Source organism: Callorhinus ursinus, unplaced genomic scaffold (assembly GCF_003265705.2).
Source record: "Callorhinus ursinus isolate GAN/ISIS: 27379988/994484 unplaced genomic scaffold, GSC_fseal_2.0 scaffold35, whole genome shotgun sequence".
NCBI lineage: Eukaryota > Metazoa > Chordata > Mammalia > Carnivora > Otariidae > Callorhinus > Callorhinus ursinus.
In genome coordinates this window covers 5,611,230-5,631,046 of record NW_027397097.1, presented here as the reverse complement: position 1 = coordinate 5,631,046, position 19,817 = coordinate 5,611,230, and the positions used below count along the sequence as shown (strand labels likewise).

The 19,817-nt window shown below is 41.7% G+C and overlaps 1 protein-coding gene across 9 annotated transcripts in view; it reads right to left on the bottom strand.

The window, feature by feature from the left end:
* Nucleotides 1-19,697, bottom strand: part of GVQW3 (GVQW motif containing 3) — a 44,531-nt gene extending 24,834 nt beyond the window's left edge. For 5 of the 9 annotated variants that reach the window (XM_073879736.1, XM_073879739.1, XM_073879740.1 and 2 more), the window contains exons 1-2: nt 17,681-19,697; nt 16,534-16,640 (exon numbers count right to left, since the gene is read on the bottom strand). In XM_073879736.1, the coding sequence (XP_073735837.1) occupies nt 18,618-19,250 (633 nt within the window). In that variant the 5' untranslated portion in view covers nt 19,251-19,697 and the 3' untranslated portion in view covers nt 16,534-16,640; nt 17,681-18,617. Of the gene's footprint in view, nt 1-1,506; nt 1,653-9,031; nt 15,314-16,533; nt 16,641-17,680 lie in introns of those variants that run through there. The other 4 variants (XM_073879738.1, XM_073879741.1, XM_025894483.2 and 1 more) reach the window with 4 other exon arrangements.
* Nucleotides 19,698-19,817: the final 120 nt, after the last annotated feature.

Sequence of the window (19,817 nt, the reverse complement as noted above, 5' to 3'; positions counted from 1 at the left end):
GATGTTTCAGTTTGAATCTGGAGGCCAGAAAGGGCCAATGTCTCAACACAAACAGCTAGGCAGGAAGAGTTCTTTCCTACCTGTTGGTGGCAGGTGGGGATGTTAGCCTTTTGTTCTAACAAAATTGATTGGATGAGGGCCACCCGCTTAGGAGGAGGCATTTTGCTATGTGTCATCCCCAAACACCCTCAGAAACACACCCAGGAAAAGGTCTGACCAAATATCTGGGTGCCCCCTTAGCCCATTCATACCTCAGTGAAATTGCAAAACCACAAGAAAAAAAGTAATGAAAGCTCTCAGTGAAAAGGGACCAATTACCAAAAGGGGTGTTAACTACAATGACGGCAGCCTTCTCATCAGCAACAATGGAAACCAAAAGACAGGAGGACAGTATTTTCAACGTGTGGAAAGAGAATAAATCTCAACACAGAATTTTATACACAGTGAAATTCATAAATGAGGGCCAGATTTTCAGACATTTTCAGACAAGGAAAGCCAATGAGTTTACCTCACACAAACTCTTGCTGAAAAGAGCGCTAGTGGATATAATTCAGTAAGAAAATTCAGTCCAGAAAGAAGTTACAAGGAGTGTGATACAAGTGAGGTCCAGACCACAGCCAGCTCCCGTCAGCCCAAAGAGCTGACTGCTAGAATTTCAGCAATTCCGAAAACTGGTTGTTAAACAGGGTCATTATTCAGCATTCAATTATATACACTTACAATTAAATGGAGTGTTTTTTTTTAAAAAAAGGTAAAAAAATCCTCACAATCCATCACTTCTTAATTATTTTACTACAATGTTGCTATTATCTATGCTCTTGAGGTAATTCAGATCTCCCATATCTATATGGTAGAAGTAATACAGAATGGTGTGTCACTGTGCATTTCTTCCCATCTTCAGTGATGTCACGTCGGCAATTTGAGCATTTGCACCCCAGAGATCAACAAATGCTACAGATCAGGGTTCCCCTTACCCCCTGCCAAATAAGAGCTGGCTGTTAAATATCAGCACACCACTGAATACAAGAAATAACAGTTTCCACTCCCAGATATATATCCAAGGGAACTGAAAACATATATCCACAAAAATACTTTACACAAAAGTTCACGGTGGCATTATATATAATAGCTTAAGGGTAGAAACAATTTAAATGTCCATCAACTAATGACTAGTAAATAAAATGTGGTTTATCCATACAATGGAAAAGTATTCAGGCATAAAAGAGAATGAAGTACTGATACATGCCCCAATATGGATGAACCTTGTAGCCATCATGCACTTGAAAGATGCCAGACATGAAAAGCCATATATTACATGATTCAATTTATAAGAAATTTCTATAGAATAGGCAAATCCGTACAGACAGAAAGTAGTTTAAGGTGGCTAGGGGCTAGGGATAGGAGGGAATGGGAAGTGACTGCTAATGGATATGGGATTGCTTTTGGGAATGATGAAAATGTTCTAAAATCAGGGGCGCCTTGGTGGCTCAGTCGTTAAGCGTCTACCTTTGGCTCGGGTCATGATCCCAGGGTCCTGGGACTGAGTCCTGCATCGGGCGCCTTGCTCAGTGTGGAATCTCCTTCTCCCTCTGCCTGCCGCTCCCCTTGCTTGTGCTCTCTCTCTCTCTCTCTCTCTGACAAATAAATAAATCCTTTAAGAAAGAAAATGTTCTAAAATCAGATAATGGTGATGGTTGCACAGTTTTGTGAATATACTAAAAACTATAGAATTGTACACTTAAAGAGGGGGAATTTCATTGTAGGTGAATTATATATATATATTTTTAAGATTTATTTATTCTTTTAAAACTTTTTTTTATTTTTAAAGATTTTATTTATTTATTTGAGAGAGAGAATACATGAGAGGGGGAAAGGTCAGAGGGAGAAGCAGACTCCCCGCCGAGCAGGGAGCCCGATGCGGGACTTGATCCTGGGACTCCAGGATCATGACCTGAGCTGAAGGCAGTCGCCCAACCAACTGAGCCACCCAGGGGCCCAAAACTTTTTTTTTTTTTAAAGATTTTATTTATTTGAGAGAGAGACATCCTAGGACCCTGGGATCACGACCTGAACCAAAGGCAGATGCTTAATCGACCAAGCCACCTAGGCGCCCCTAAGATTTATTTATTTTAGAGAGATGCGGGGTGGGGTAGGGGCAGAGGGAGAAGGAGAGAGAAACTCAAGCAGACTGTGCTGAGCATGGAGCTGGACGTGGAGCTGGATCTCAGACGCTTAACTGACTGCACCACTCAGGCGCCCCACGAATTATATTTCAATAAAGAAAAGGGACTGAAGAAAGGTAGGCATATAAATTAATATGCAGGCTTGTAAATCTAAATAAATACTGGCTGTTAAATTATCTAATGGGGGGGTGGTTAAAAGTAAGTTGGAATCAAAAAACTAAAACCCAAATTACTTGGAAGATAGAAGGGGGTGGAGATCAGAACTGAAGAATTCTTTTTTTTTTTTTTTTTTAAGGTTTTATTTATTTGACAGACAGAGACACAGCGAGAGAGGGAACACAAGCAGGGAGAGTGGGAGAGGGAGAAGCAGGCTTCCCATGGAGCAGGGAGCCCGATGCAGGGCTCGATCCCAGGACCCTGGGACCATGACCTGAGCGGAAGGCAGACACTTAATGACTGAGCCACCCAGGCACCCAGAACTGAAGAATTCTAAGGATCCTGAAATCTTCACAATGAGCTAGAGATAGTTATTAACTTAACAATGTCAAGTCAAGTATGCACATTAATAATGTAAGAATATCCACCGAAGGAACAGAATTAGAAAGTATAACTTCCAAACCACTCATAAGAATAAAAAGGGAGTAAAGAAAACAAATAAACCAAAGACAGGACAAAAGAATAAAGCAAACACATGGTAAACAGACAAAACAAAACAATGGAAAAATTCCCAATATATCATCATAATAAGAAATAGAAACATGACTAAGAAAAGAAAAAGATTCTCACAGTTTTTTAAAACCTAGCTGTATGTTGATTACAAGAATACATTCACGAGGTAATGACCCAGAAATGTTAAAAGGCTGGGGGAAAATACACTGGGTAAACACTAAGTGAAGTAATGCAATAATAATAAATTTTAAGGCAAAAAGCATTATTAGAGATATAGTCATATACTTTTTTTTTAAGATTTTATTTATTTATTTGACAGAGCGAGACACTGAGAGAGGGAACACAAACAGGGGGAGGTGAGAGAGGGAGAAGCAGGCTTCCCGTGGAGCAGGGAGCCCGATGCGGGGCTCGATCCCAGGACCCTGGGATCATGACCTGAACCGAAGGCAGACGCTTGACAACTGAGCCACCCAGGCGCCCCATAGTCATATATTTTTTAAAAATTTAGTATTATTTTTTAAGATTTTGTTTATTTATTTGAGAGAGAGAGAGAGAGCACACAGAGGAAGACGGAGAAGCATACATCCCGCTAAGCAGGGAGCTGGACGCGGGGCATGATCCCAGGACCCTGAGATGAAGGCAGATGCCTAACTGACTAAGCCACCCAGGCACCCCACAGTCATATACTTTGGTGACAAAAGGGTCAGTTCATCAGGAAGATATGACCCAGAACCTCTCTGTACCAACTGGAAATACTGCCGCCAAATATATAAGATATGATGAGAAATGGACAAATCCACATAGTGAAAATTTTTAACACATCTCCCTCAGTAGCTGATTTGAGTAAGCTGATGAAATATTTGTAAGGCTATAGAAGATTTGAAGAAGACAACAGTCAAGCTTTTTCTTTTCATCTTCCCTTACATACAGTCTTGGCCTCAAAAGTTCTTCCTCCCTATTGCTACACACTGAGTCAGTTGCCAAAATTTGTGGGTTCTCACAGTACAGTGGGTTGGTTCTTTGCCAACGCCCTTTCATCTTTAGCTAGTTCTTGGCTCAGGCTTTACTTGCCTCTTCCCTGAATCACTATAATTGTCTCCTAATTGACCCCCCATATTTATGGAGAATCGCCCAAATGACATGTGGTTCATTAGTTTCATTCTGATGCTATAAATTTTATTTTTGGATTAAGCCAGACTAAAGGTATTGCGATATTTCAGTCACAGTGGAAGTCTTTACTATACTGAGCTCTAGCGTGAAGTTATTGGCTATTTGGAGGGATGGTAAAGACAAAATCCTAGGAAACTCTCTCTGGCTGGTATATTATTCCAGGTACATACAGTATTCTCTTTATGAGGAATCTTGGGGGGTAATATTCAGAAATATGTACTTCTCCTGTCCAACCAATTTGCATATATTTTATGGACACTGAATCATGTAACTGATATTTCCACCTTGCTAGGGTCACTAGGAAACTCACAGTCAAATTTGCTGGCCACTTTTAACAGGTATATAAATAACTAATATTTACTGAATACTTGTTTTGAACCAAGCACTGCTCCCAATGCTTCATATGTTTTAATCTATTTAACTCCCGTCTCAGGCCAATGAAATATGACCATTATGGGCCCCATTTTAAGATGAGGAGATTGAGGCCCAGAAAGGTTATATAATTGGCCCAGGATATACAGGTAGTAAGATGCTGAGCCAGAATTTGTACCCAGGCAGTCTGGTTCCAGAGTTTATACTCTTAACCACAATGACATTACCTGTTTTTTTTAAGATTTTTTTTAAATTCATTTATTTGACAGAGAGAGAGACAGTGAGAGAGGGAACACAAGCAGGGGAAGTGGGAGAGGGAGAAGCAGGCTTCCTGTGGAGCAGGGAGCCTGACACGGGGCTCGATCCCAGGACCCTGGGATCATGACCTGAGCTGAAGGCAGACGCTTAACGACTGAGCCACCCAGGCGCCCCATGACATTACCTTTTTAAGTCTTATGATATGCATGCCTGTATGCTAATCATAGCCCCTGGCTCTATTAATTTCCTATGCATATACTGTGGCTTCTGACCAAGATACAGTAGTAGGGACTATACTTACCTCCATACTCGAAGCAGCTACAAATATGGACAAAACGTATGAAACAGTGATTTTTACGACACTGGATATCAAGCAGCTAAAACCAGTAATCCCTGGGAAACAGAAAACAAATGAGGTGAACCCTATGACTGCCCCTGCTTACCTCCTAGAAAGGGTTTCTAGGCCATAGTGCTGACAGAGTAAACCCAGGTGGAACTCAGTGGTTTTCTGAGTCGAAGAGATGGAGCTACAAGTCTGGGGAGGTCAAGGTAGCAAGAGTTCACAGGGAAGAGTGCCAAAGAGAAGAAAGCTGCACCAAAAGAAAGTTCTGGCTATCTGCTAAGGTTCCCCCTTGAGTCTTCAGCATACACGTGAGGAAAACACCTGAGACCCGAGAGAACCATCCAAAGGAACTAGAAGGAACAATTCCCAAAGAACACACAGGTCCAGTTCCTGTTCCCAACGTTCAGAGTGGCAGGCATATTTCACAAGGCATCAAGTGGGCTTCACCACAATAGTGGGGCAAAATTAGTCCTGGACTAACTCTGCTCTGGTCCCATCTAACAACGTTTAAAGGTAATAGCCAAAAGCTATTTCTGAAAATTCAAAATCCCTCAATTGAAACTGACCAAGATAGGTAGAATGGATAAAAACATGGATAAAATGGATAAAAAAACAGTTACAACTGTATTTCATGTGATCAAGAAACTAGAAAAAACACTAAGCTTGTTAGAGACATAGAGGATGCCAAAAAAGGTCCAAGTCACAGTAGAAACAAACACACTCAGTGCTCATCTCTTGGTTTCTAAATACCATTCTCCAATAAAAGGAACCAGAGTTCTTTAGAGAAATGTTTGATTGCAGATCTAAAACAGGGAAAATACAAGATGATTCTGGAGCATGCTGTAGTACTAGAAAGTAAGGAAGTGTTCAAAAACAAAAGAATGAGAAGATGTTGAAGAGACACAGAAGCGAACCTGAAAGAGCATCCAATGGCCCAAACTGGAACAATGTGAGCAATAAAATAAATAACATAGCATTGGATTATAATGCAAAATATCAAATAAATATACATGAGTCCAAAATGATATAAATAAGTGACTGAATAAACTGGGAAGAAAGATAATTTTTTTTAAAATTTATTTGACAGAGAGAGACACAGCGAGAGAGGGAACACAAGTGAGGGAGAGGGAGAAGCAGGCTTCCCGCCAAGCAGGGAGCCCGATGTAGGCCTCGATCCCAGGACCCCGGGATCATGACCTGAGCTGAAGGGAGATGCTTAATGACTAAGCCACCCAGGCACCCCAGAAAGATAAATATTCTATACAGAATTCCAAATAACAGATGCAGATACTCCCCCCTTTGCAGGAGGTGGAACTTAATCCCCCTTCCCTTGACTGTGAGCTGAACTGGGTGACTTGCTTCCAAAGAACAGAGTATGGAAAGGAAAAAACAGTGTCTTCACAGTAGGAACATCTATCAAAACTACCTTAATCAAGTGATTAAAGTGAAGGTCACCAATGATGTCATGTGGCTATCATGTGCCCTCTAATTTGATATAATAACAAGAACACTTTACCTGCTATTCTTTCTCAAAACCCAAAACCCAGCTAATCATGAGAAAAACATCAGACGGGCGCCCGGGTGCCTCAGTTGGTTAAGCAACTGCCTTCAGCTCAGGTCATGATCTTAGAGTCCCTGGATCAAGTCCCGCATCGGGCTCCCTGCTTGGCAGGGAGTCTGCTTCTCACTCTGACCCTCCCCCTTCTTATGTGCTCTCCCTCTCTCATTCTCTCTCTCTCAAATAAATAAATAAAATCTTAAAAAAAAAAGAAAAACATCAGACAGACCCAAATTAAGGGATATTCTGTAACATACGTGACCAGGTGCTCTTTAAAACATTCCGGGTCATGAAAAACAAGATGAGACTGAGAACCTCATGGGTCAGAAGAGACTAACAAGACATTAACAAGTAAATGAGATCTGATATCTTATTGATTCCTGGGACAGAAAAAAAGACATTATTGGAAAAGCTGTTGAAACCTGTATAAAGTGTGGGGTTTCGTTAATAGTCATGCACAAATGTTGGTATCTTAGTTTTGGGATAAGTGCACCACAGTAAGATAATAACATTGGGAGAAACTAAAACCGGTAACATTGGGAGAAACTAAAACTGGATGAGGGGCATTTGGGAATACCCCGTACCATCTTTGCAAATTTTCTGTAAATCTAAAATTATTCCAAAATAAAAAATATATTCAAAAAACCCAAGTCAAATTTCTTGAGATGGAAACCACTGTATTTGAGATGAAAAATCCACAAAATGAAATTAAAATAGAGTAGACATTTCAGAAGAAAGCATTAATAAATTTGGGGACACAGCAATAGAAACTAAAAGAGGGAAAAAAAGGAAAAAATTGAACAGAGTATCAGTGAGCTGTGGGACAACTTCAAGTGGCCTACTATATATGTAATCAGAGCCCCTAAAGGAGGGAGGGGCAGAGAAAATATTTGAAGAAATAATGTCCATAAATTTTCCAAATTTGGTGAGAAGAAATCTAAGAAGCTCAATGAACCCCAAGCATAAGAAACACGAAAAATACTATACCACTGCATGTAAAATCAAATTGCTAAAATCAGTAATACAGAAGAGGTCTTAAGAGCAGCAAGAGGAAACAGTACATATAGAGGAACAAAGATAAGAATTACAACAGAAATAATGCAAGCCAGAAGACACTGGAGCAAAACCTTCAAGGTACAGAAAAAAACTGTCAACTTATAATTTGAAAGTATCTTTCAATAACAGATGTGACAATGGGAACAGAAGAGTGTTTTCAATAAATGGTGCAGGAATAACTGGAGACTAACATGTAAAAGAATGAAGTTGGAGACTTACTTCACGCCATATACAAAAACAAACTCAAAATGGATCAAAGACCTAAATATAATAGCTAAAACTATAAAATTCTTGGGAGAAAACATAGGGATAAATCTTTATGATTTTGGATTTAGCAATGGTTTCTTAGCACAAAGCAAGCAAAAAAAACACATATAAATAAATAAATTGGACTTCCTCAAAATTAAAACTCTTCTCTACCAAAGGACACTATCAAGAAAGTGAAAAGGCAATCCATAGAATGGCAGAAGATATTTACAAATCATATATCAGATAATGGTCTAGTAACCAGAATATATAAAGAACTCTTTCAACTCAACAACAAAAAGACAACTCAAATAAAAAGCTTATATAATAGACATTTCTCCAAAGATACACACATGGCCAGAAAGCTCACCAAAATATGCTTGACATCATTAGTTATTAGAGAAATGCAAATCAAAACCACAATGAGATTCCACTTCACATTCACTAGGATGGAGATATACAGACATGTATCTCTCTCTATATATAGGGAAAATAATAATTGTTGACAAAAACATGGGGAAATTGGAACCCTCAGTTCATACACTGCTGCTGAGAATGTAAAATGGGCGACTGCTATGGACAACAGTCTGGTGGTTCCTCAATAAGTTAAACATAGACTTACCATATAACCAAGCATTTCCATTCTTAGGTATGCACCCAGAATTAAAAATAGGTGTTCAAACAAAAATCTGTACATACACACATTCATAGCACCACTATTCATAACAGTCAAAAGGGAGAAACACAAATGTATATCAGTGGATGAATGGATAAAGAAAATGTGGTATATCAACGCAATAGAATATTATTCAGCCATAAAAATGTATGAAATACTGATACATGCTACAGCATGGATGAGTCTTGAAAACATTATGCTAAATGAAAGAAGCCGGACACAAAAGGCCACATATTGCATGATTACATTTATATGAAAATTTCAGACTAAGCAAATCCACAGAGACAGGAAGTTGATTAGTGGTTGGTTGTCAGGGGCTTGGGGTAGTGGGTGAATTGGGAGTGTCTGCTTAATGGATACAAGATTTCCTTTTGGAGTGGTGAAAATGTTCCAGAACTAGAGAGTGGTAGTGATTGTACAACACTATGAATATACTAAATGTCACTGAAACGTGCACTTTAAAATGGTTAAAATGGTGAATTTTATTATATGAACTTTGCCACAATAAAAAAAAGCAATTCCCATAAAAGTCTTCTTTTATTCATCTATCAAACATTTATTGAACAATTCCAGACAAGCTTTACTCTGGATGCAGGGAATACAGAGAACAATCAGATGTGGTCTTGGCTTTTGAGGAGTTCATGGGCTGGTAAGGGAGGAAAAATATTCTGCAAACAATTAAGTTCAATTAAGTGTTAACATTTCTTTGACATCAGAGTGTGTATGTACACTGGGGGTGGCTGCTTTACCATTGTAGAGAACAGCAATGGTAAGGTTAAGGCTCGAGTGCTGAGTAGGAGTTTGCTGGGTGGACGGCAGCAGCAAGGGAGTCCAGGCAGAGCGCGTGACCTGTGGAAGCTCAAAAAACTGGGGTCCAAAAGCCACCGCTTTTCAATAACTCTAAACCATATAGCACATGTGCAGCAGTGTGGACAATGGGCTTCAGGACAGTGAGGTGACAGGTGGGTAGCCCCCTCAATCTGGTCGCAGTAGGTGATACTAAGAAATGTTAGGGTAATGACATGGACCTCACTGAATGTGAGGGTCTAAGAAAGTGTGATGCCACAATTAGGCCACTTGGTGGGTGGTGGACATTGCATGTCCCTAAGGTGGGTCTGCAGGACACTCTGTTCTCAGGGCACATCAAACCAGAATTTACACCCTTCTTCCCCATCTTAGGTATTCTATTTTTAATGATTTTTTTTTTTTTCATTTGAAGTCTACTTCCCTTTTCCTGGGGCTTCCTCTGTTTTCCTGTTTGAAATATGTGTTACTATGGAAATGTCATGGCACAGTATAGTGGCGTTTACAAGTGAGGTGTAAAGAATTTTCAGAACATCTAGAAACACAAGTCTATGGTTTAGGAATATAAACCCTAATGATGTGATAGCATTCACACCTTTAGACACTGTGTCATAAATATAAACACAGCCGGAAATTTGAGATAGCATGGAGGAGATAGTTAAGAACTTTATTAGGATTTATGTGCCCAGATTTTAAAAATATATATGAGAAATATTAAAAACATAAAGCCTAACACACTACTTGGGAAGGACATCTGGAAAAAATGAATGACAGAATGCCAGCATTTACTTATGAATACACACCTCTGGAAGGACCAGAGCGCTGGACACCCCAAGGAAACTTGGAAAAACCTTTGTCCTACTTTGATGCTATAAATATGTTCCCTAAAAATTGCATGTAAATCAACTGTTGGTAAATCATATTTCTCAAACGTGAGGTTGACTGCTATTTTAAAGATATCTTAACAATGTACACGTTAGTAAAGGCAATTATTACCAGTGGAGTAATGGAAAAAAACTCACTGGGCTGAGTGAAATTCAAGGTCCTTCATTATTATCCTGGCTCAGCCACCAGCTAGATGTGTGATTCAAGAAGACTGACTCAACCTCCCTGGGCCAATTTCCTCATCTAAGCTGAGTTGTAATTCTGAATTTTCACTTATTTGGTTCTTAAAGCAAGGTATAGGGGGACTGGCCCACAGCCTGACATCCAGTTTCTTCTGAGAGGTACAACTTCACACTGAATCCTGGGGATGGTATAGCCAGCAGGCCAGTTAACCATTGTTCTGTGTGTTTTCTCATTCCCACAATCACCCTATGTGTGATCATTCTAATTTTCTGTACCGAATTCTTTATAAAACCTTGTTCCTTACAGCTGTCCTCCAGGAAAGATGGACAGTCTAAGGTGGGAGCTCATTCTCAGTGGTTTCTCCACTTCTGGCCCCTTCCCCATGCCACGAGGCTGGGCAGCCTGAGGGCAAGGGCCCAACCCCCTGTGCCTCACGCAGGCCCAGACCTGAAGGAATTCACTAAATGAATGTTCACTGGATGTTCCCGGAGGAAGATGAGGCAGAGAAATGGGTCTGGTGAAATACCTGAACCCTAGGGGTGAACTTTCGGCTGCTGTTTTCTAACATTCCTGAATCTTCCAAAATTTCCACAATGGGGCAGAAAGAATTTACCACAAGCATTAAACCCTCCTTTTTCTGACTTTCTGTCAATACCCTGGCCTCCCACAAATAATGCAAGCTTTGCCCAGTTCACCAGCGTTGGGAATATGACATGGGCACACATCTTGAACAGAAACAGCCATTACAGTCTCTGCATCTGTTCTGCTTAAACAGCAATGACACCACGCGTTTGTCTTTTTGGACCTAACACCTGCCATCTAGCCCCAGGCTGAGACCCCTGCCAACTGGCTTCCAGAAAAGGCCATCTATCAACAGTCTTTAGGTGCCACCTTGATAAATCTGCCATCCGGGAAGGACAAAACACAACTGTAATTTGTCTTCTTAAGCAAAAACAGGTTTAGGCTTTATTAACTGGCAAGAGCCAGAAGGCAATGGGTCAGGCTTTTTGCCGATTATTGCCATTTTGTAGAGTAATTCAAGAGCCGTTAGGAAGACTAAAGAAGCAAAGGAAATCGCTATCTATTGAGTCCTTTACTGCATGCCAGGTCTTGCGCTGGGTGCCACCGCTGTTACTTAGAATAAGCCTCATATCTAATAATCACCGTCTAACATGCTATATTCTTGCTCTTGCCTGTCTCCTCCACTTAAACGTATGCTCAGGAGGAGGAACACTCTCTTGTCTCATTTCTTGCTCTATCTTCAGTGTTTAGAACAGTGTCAGAGACACATAAGCAGTCAATAAATATTTGCTGAACCAGCAAAATGAGATAAGGGTTACTATTCTCCTTTTACAGATGAGTAAACTGGAGTGCCCCAAGGGTGCAAAATGGACTGCCCCAAGGCACATGATTTGTTAAGGAGCCAGTACTAACACCTGTTCTTCCTACAGACCAATCAGCTTGACAAATCTATGTACGCCTATAAAAGATGTACATACTCATTTGAAAGTTTGAAATTTTACCAAAGAGGTATATTTGGCATTTTAACGGTAAACATTTTGCTAAAGCAACAACAAAGGACATATTTTCCCAAGATAACAACCATTTCATCTATGGATAGGCATTATCTACACCATTTCTCACTTTACCCATACCATGATTACTCTTCAGACATAAACAAAAAGCACAGCAATTCTGGATTCCATCAAAATAACATTTGCAAACTTTAGTTTTGTTAAGTTACAACATTAAGATGACTAATGATATGTTGCAGAATTCTCAGTGTGGGATACCAAATATTCCCATGTACATCCATGTTGCTTGAGTGTTCCAGTATGGGAGGAGGTAGGCCTGGCACATCACAAGCCACTCCTATCCTAACAAAATTATATGGAAGTCTCAAGGATTCTTCAGAGAATCAGCTGTAATAAAATCCATCTTGAGAATACTCACTTGGTAGGAAAGATTGCAAGAATGAGGTTAATTTTGCTTGGGAGAGTATTTCCATATCTTTTCCCATTGTCAGAACATACTTGATCCATACGTGCACTTTTATTTACCTAGGATTACATAACAGGAGCATGCCACTCACTGTAACTTCTCATATCACTTTGGCTTTTTTTGTAGGGATTCTGGTCCCTTGCCTTCTCCTCTGTGGCAGGCCCTTTTCCCTTCTGTCCTACACTCTTGCTACCAACACAGTATCACACAGCCTCCATGTCCACCCAGCCAGTTAATTGTTCACAGACCAAATGAGCGGTTTGGCCTGTCTCCATTGCCACCTTTTGGTGCTACTGTTTTATTCTGATGATAAAAGTGGTAACATTTTGGAGAAATTTTTAAAGGAGAAGAAACAGAGAAATTAAGAAAACACTTATAACCGAACCACCCAGACTTAGCACACCCATTCCAGTCATTTAAAAAAACATTTTTGGATTTATATATACTATTTTGTGTACAGTCTTTTCACTTAACATTATAAGCATTTTGCCACGCTGTTTTAACAGTTCATAAACATTAATTATAATGACTGTATAATCGTCTATTGTACAATCATATGGTAATTTATTTAACCAACTTTCTACTGTTGGACTTCTGGATTGTTAAGTATAAATTCTGCCCACATTTTAGACTATTTCTTTAGGACAGAGTCCCAGAAGCGGAATTAGAGGATCAGAAGATATAAACGTTTTTAAAGCTCCTGATAGATACTGCCAAATTGCTTTTCAGAAAGCAGTTGCCAATTTACACTTTCAACATTGCCAGAGTGTTTTTCTACCAATACAGATCTGTCTAAAGGATAATAAAATTTAAGTGGAACACACAGTCCTCAAGTTATTCATGCAGTTGGAGAGGCTTTATGACCCCAGCACAGAGGCCAATGGCAGAGGTCATACCTATTGCCGGGTATGCAAATAACGAGTTAGTGTGAGCACATGCAAGAGGAGTTCTACCAAAGTGAAGAGTAATATAATTAGATTTCAGACTGTCAGATCGAGGGCCTGTGTCGGTTTCGTCCACTGCTGCACCCCAGCACACAGGATAGTGCCTAGAACACACAGTCGCTTGACAGAAATGTATTCAATTAACACAGACTCTTCTTTCAGATGCGTTTTTTTTCAGCAGCTGTAGGAGTCAGTCACTCCTGGATTCAAGGGAAACTTGACTGGCTGGATTAGAAATACCCTCGTAAAGATCTGTCCAATCCTGAGATTCTATTTCAATTTTAGAACATCAGTTTAACTGAAGGTGATGCGATACGGCTCTCTTTAGGGGAAGAACAAGTAAACACATGTGAAAGGGTACACCCTGGGCACCAGCATGCAAAGAAGTGTATGATTCAGGGGGTGTTGTCACCTCCACAGTAGTCACTCCCACAGGTAAAAACGTAAACTCATCCAACTGCTGCCCGTAGCCATGGAAACTTTGGACCCACCTTCAGTTCATTCTGTTACCACTGGTTGCAACTTTGAACTATTTGCAGTATTGCCCAAATTGTTTCTGAGATATTATAAGGGCATGATATAAGTAGTAGTTTGTGTAATATTATTTTTAGTCAATATGGTCGAGATAAACTAGTCACTCATTCAGTTCTAGTTCACTCTCCTGGCACTGTAAAGATCCCTTCCAATAGTCCACAATTTCTAGATAATAAACTGTCAGACACTGCTGGATCAATATGGCATTAACAACGTTATTGATGGAAAAGGATCAATCATCTGTCATCTTACATACACATCTCATATACATTAGACCAGGGGTAGGCAAACTATGGTCCATGGGCCAAACCTGGCCCACCATCCATTTTTCTCTGGTGTATAAACTAAGAAGTCTAAGAATGGCTTTTTTACATTTTTAAACAGTTGAACAAAATCAAAATAGTATTTTGTAACCTGTGAAAATTATATGAAATTCAAATTCTAGTATCCATAGATAAAGTTTTATTAGGACACAGCCATGTTCATCTGTTTCTGTATTAGCTAGGTCTGCTTTTGCAATAAAATGCTGAGCAGTTACTACACAGACTGTATGGCCCACAAATCCTAAGACATTTCCCTTACAGAGAAAATTTGCTGACCCCTTCACTAGATCCAAGGGTCCTTGGAGGTACTGAAGTTTCCCACTACAGATTTTTTACTTCTAGATATTAATACTGGGACAAGAGTGATACAACTGGGACAGTATTTGCAAGGATCTGAAAAGGCAGAGACTAGAGAAGAGAAATACATGAAGGCTGCCTTGGATAGTGTGTAAAGGCCGGTAAAATCTGAGGGGTCTGATCCAACCAAGAAGCAGTTGGAGAACACAGGGTTGCATATACAGTTCCAGCAGCAAAGGAACCTCTTGCTAATTGTGCCACATGGGACCCTGGTGAGACCCAATCCCAAGAAGCCTAGTGAGCCTTGCTGACCAGGTGTTCTGCAAATAGCAGGCTGGCTGAGCAGTGTATGTGATGCAGAAACAGAGTTCCCCAATAGTAGCCCCCTCCTTTACTGTATGTCCTCAAGTCAGTTGGTACCCAGATTGATCCCAGGCATCTCCACTGGCAAATCTGAACTCTTAAGAAATGGATCTGAAAGGAAGGCTCTGGAAAGCAGGTCCCAGTTACACATTCTTCCCAAACAACATTTCAGTGAGGATTCAGAGCCAGGGGCAGAATTCAGAAGACTGAAGAACTATCCATGTTTTTTGAAATCAAACGTTGGTGAATATTTTATTCTGTTTTTGCTAATTACTGGTGGGGCAGATGGAAATAAGGTAGGGAGGAGTGATGGGTGGAGGAAGAATTAGATAAAATCACTGATGGGATGATCTTCCCTGGAAGGTGTCTATTCTCCTGGACTTCCAGCTGTGGAATATAATATTCCATGTCGATTTTGAACCAGAATGGGATAGAAAGGGAGATCAGTCTGAAAGCCAAAGAGATTCATTAATTGACTGTGTGCTGAGCTTGAGAATTACAGTCAAGGTTTGCAGATGGCCAGCTCTCCTCCTGATGTCCTACAGAGAGCCAGGCTTCATCTTCTACCTTTAGGTGGAGCTTACCCTGAGAGAATGGGATTTGGATGTATTTCTGAAAAACTTTCACGACTCCTGAATACCAGAGATAACCAAATTGCCTCCTTAAGAAACTTGTAACACTGGCTGCCTCTGGGGAGTGGAACCACTGGTGGCTAAGGGTGGGAGGGAGCTTCTTCTTCTTCCCAGTATGTCTCTTAGATAAAACAAAAACAAGAACACATCCCTTCACGTTGTCCCACCCTGCTTCTTGAGGATAGGAAAGCAACTTGGGGCCAATTTCCCTACTCAAGACTATAGGGCTGAAGTTGGGAGCTGGAAAAGGGATCAAAAGTTAGACAGTTGTAAGTTGAATAGAAAATCCTGACCAAAAGGGAGGGAGGTATGATCCTGAATTAGAAAACAAAGCACCAGTATAACAGAGGAGAAAGAGCAAACTGATAGAGAATAAACAGAGGTGTATAAGAAAAGCCAAGGACAAGAGCCTGGGGCATGACGATAGGTGGATTCTTGAGATTCAAGAAACCTGTGGGGCAGGTGGAAGTCCAAGATGTAGTTCAGGGTAAATTTTGTGTCAGCGATGAAACAGATTTGGTGGGTGGGCACATAAGGGGTACTGTTTTGAGAACTCTCCTGTCGGGGGATAGTCCTAGGAGATCATGCTCTGGCCTGGGGCTTAGTGATTCTGAGCATGTATGGATAGTTTGCCGTGGGATGAGTGTTAGGGCAGAAATTTTACTTCCCCAAATCTGAGCCATCTTAGGGTCTATTATCATTTTTTCTTAAGATTTTATTTATTTTTTGGGGAGAGACAGAGAGAAAGCAAGAGAGAGAGCCCGAGCTGGGGAGAGGGGCAGAAGGAGAGGGACAAGCAGACTCCCCGCTGAGCAGGGAGCTCGATGCAGGGGCTTGATCCCAACTGAGCCACCCAGGCACCCCGGGTCTATTATCATTTCATTGAATATTTTCTGGGAAGCCTTGCAAATGGGCAATTGGTTTAGGTAAAGCCATAGTTCAACCCAACCAGTACTCAGCACATGATCTAAAGTAAAAAATTAAGTCCTTTTCATTATAGCTACTAGTAACAATTTGAATTCACATTCTTGATTACCTGCTTCCGGTTGCTGTGTCTAAACCCTGTCTGGGCCAACAATGCTTCTGGTACCCTATGATCCAGCATGGTCTTTGTCCAGCATCTTTGGAAGGCTCACTCCAGCCCTGTTCACAGGACAGGAATAAGTCCAGAAATAAGTTCTCTCAGGTTAGAGATAAGGCCTAGAGATACTGTTGTAGAATCCTGGCCCTGGCCAAGGAGCATACAATTTTCCACCAGTTACCACTGAGTCTAGCAAGGATTAATATGAGGTTCAGCCACAAAGTTGCAATAGCTGGCTATGGGGGCTTTGTTCCAGAAGGGCAGTGTCTCTGGTGGCAAGTGCTTGTGGGGAACCAGGGCCTCATCTGATGTAGATGTAATGGTCCTGAAACGGAGTGCCTACAAATGGCTAAGTAGGTTGAAGTCTATAAGCTGTTGTTTTGTTTACAAGTTCTTTTGCACAAGATCTTTTATTCGTGGGATAAGGTCTAGGTTTCAGGGTGCTTCAAAACTAACAGCTATTAGTAGGGAACTTGTCATTTTTTGAAGGGGATAGAGACAGTGAAAGAACAGAACTAAACATAACTGTGTTGAATAAATAGTGCTGGGCTTCTATCAACCAATATGGTTTACTAACTTACTAGTTAAATAATAGGGACTGTTACACGTAAAAATCCTTGGGTAAAACACAGACATTGGCTAATCCTGTGAAATGCTGTTTCTAACCTTTCCTCCACTGCACCTCCATCAGGCATTTCTGAGATGTTTCCAGTCTATGTGGTATTACTTGGAATCCACTTGGGAAAAGTTCCATTCCATAAATCCTGGCGGAGAGGCAGAAAGAGATAAAGGAGTCTAAACTCGCAGAACTTGTTTTGGGGGGGGGTTGATGGTCAAACTAGATCATCAAATAAGTGACTTATTATAAACCTATCCACAGATTCGGGGAAAGCAATTTATAAACTAATGGCAAGTTAGGGCAGAGAAGAGGAAGCAAATTATCCCAAATTGTTCATCTTCTGCAACAAACACCATTATCTTCCTCCCGACTTTGCTATTTCAGCCAACAGTGCCATCATTTTCATACCGATGCAGGTTCAAAGCCTCATGCTATTCCACCTGCTTGGGAAGTTTTCTCTAATTTCCTAGCCTCCTGTCTCACCTTTCTTTATGGATCCAGTCAGGAATCATCTCATCTGGATGTCCACCCAGCCAGCCCTTGGTGATCTTGTTTTATACCTTCACACGGTCAATGCCCGGCAGTGTTCTAAAAACTGCAGGTGCTCAAAAACCACCTGACGGTGTTGGCACTAGTTACTAAAAACAGGCCACTGTGTGGGAATCAGCACATAAGCAGCAGACTCCCTCAATTCAAGGTCTAGAGTACCACCTCGTCTTCCTCCTCACACATCGCGGCCTGGGCCTGAGTCCCCTGGCTTATATTTTCTAGGACCAAATCCTCCTCTTCCAGCAGAGGGGATACCCAAATGAGTGGGGGTCCAGAGCACAGGACTCATGAAACAAATCCAGCTCTTCTGTAAAAGACAGGTCTGTGAGAAGGTGAGTACAGGTGGCCAACCCCTGTGTAATGAGGGGTTCCCACTGAGTCATTTGGGCTGGATATGCCCTTAGCAATCCTCACTAGGTCAGCATGCCACTGCCTTCTGTACCATATGAAGTAGGCTGGAACTGTACCTATGAAGCAGGCTGGAACTGTAGGCCTTCTTTTGGGGTCCTCCCAGAATATGCCTTCATGGGCACAGAAGGACTCTGGGAGGTCCTGTTCCCACCTTTCAGTGGTATGATCCCCTGAGGCAGAATGTTGAGAACACAGGAACAGGACAGCCACAACAAGCTAAGGTTTGGGCAGCAAGGAGACCCAAACTTTAACAAGCAAAAGAAATCAAGAAACAAGTAAGTACCAGAAGTCAACAGGCAAAAGTTCCTCAAAATTGGAAGACGGCCCAGTAGTCCAGCAAGGGTAACTAGGAGGGTGGTAACGTGGGAAGGAGCGGGTGAAGACTGAAAATGGATGAGCAGCAAATGAAGGTGCCTGTGACGCAGCTTTCTAGCTCAGGCTCAGCTACCTCACATTCCTTTCACCATGGGGTGAACCAATCCTGAGCTGCCCTGGGGGGAAGGCTTGTTGATGAGGATGCCTGCAGAAGCTGGCTGGCAGGGTAGTGGTTTTGGGGATGGGATACAGGCAGAGGTATTTCCCCACCAGCTTCACACTGGAGATGAGTCCATGTTTCAGAACTTGTTATCTTTTTCCTTACACACGAGCTATTTTTCCTAGTTTCCGTTGAAAGATCAGACTGAAAGTCAAATCTCCGAGGCTTAGGTTCATCCTTCAAAATACCTGATATAACTTTTGCAGAAACTTTCCTCATATTCAAGTTTTCTTTCAAAATGAGTCTAACGGTTTCTTTATCTAAATTTAACTCTTCGGCCATCATCCTCACCGTCAACCGCCTGTTTGAACAAACCAAGTCCTTGACCTTCTGGATATTTTCATCCGTCCGGTGGGTGACTGGACGACCACTCCGGGCGTCATCTCGAACGTCTTCCCGCCCTTCTTTAAATCTTTTGTGCCAGTCGAAAACTCGGGCCCTTGACATGACTTCATTCCCATAAGCTTCTTTCAAAAGGTGGTGGGTCTCACTTGCAGACTTGTTCAATTTCACGCAAAACTTGATACTAATCCTTTGTTCTAGATAGCGGTCACTCATTCTGGCACTTAAACAGCATAGGAAAGTGAAAAGACCACAACTGTTAAGGGGAAGAGAGTGGAACCGATCTCTATAGGGCTGCAAGTGGAATCATGTCGCTATTAATGATCCTTCAAAAGCCTCACCAGGGAAAAGTAATTGCTTTTTTGAGTTTTCGCCCGAGCTTCCGGTCGAGGCTGGGGAAGCTCGTCCCGAGAAGCTAACAGGGCCGAAGAGTTGATGCAAAACTGGGGAAAATGAAATCTCCTGCACGTCTCCGTTCAACTGTGCACTCAGCTCTGCGGAGAGTGTGTAAATCTGTCAGCAAGGTCTTCCCGATTCCGCGGCCCTTCAGAGTCTATGGCGATTTCTGCAATAGAGGCCGAAGTGGTGGCAACGTAAGCAAGCAAGGAGAGATACGCCGGTGATATAATGTGCAAGCTCGCCCCAGATCTGCGGAATCCCGCGCACGCCAAACCTACCGAAGCTGCCGGGGGCTCGCCCGCTCTAGAGTCCCGGGAGACACGCCCGCATGCGCAATGGCCTCTCTTCGCGGGGTAGGTTGTGCGCAGGCGCACTGCGGCAGCC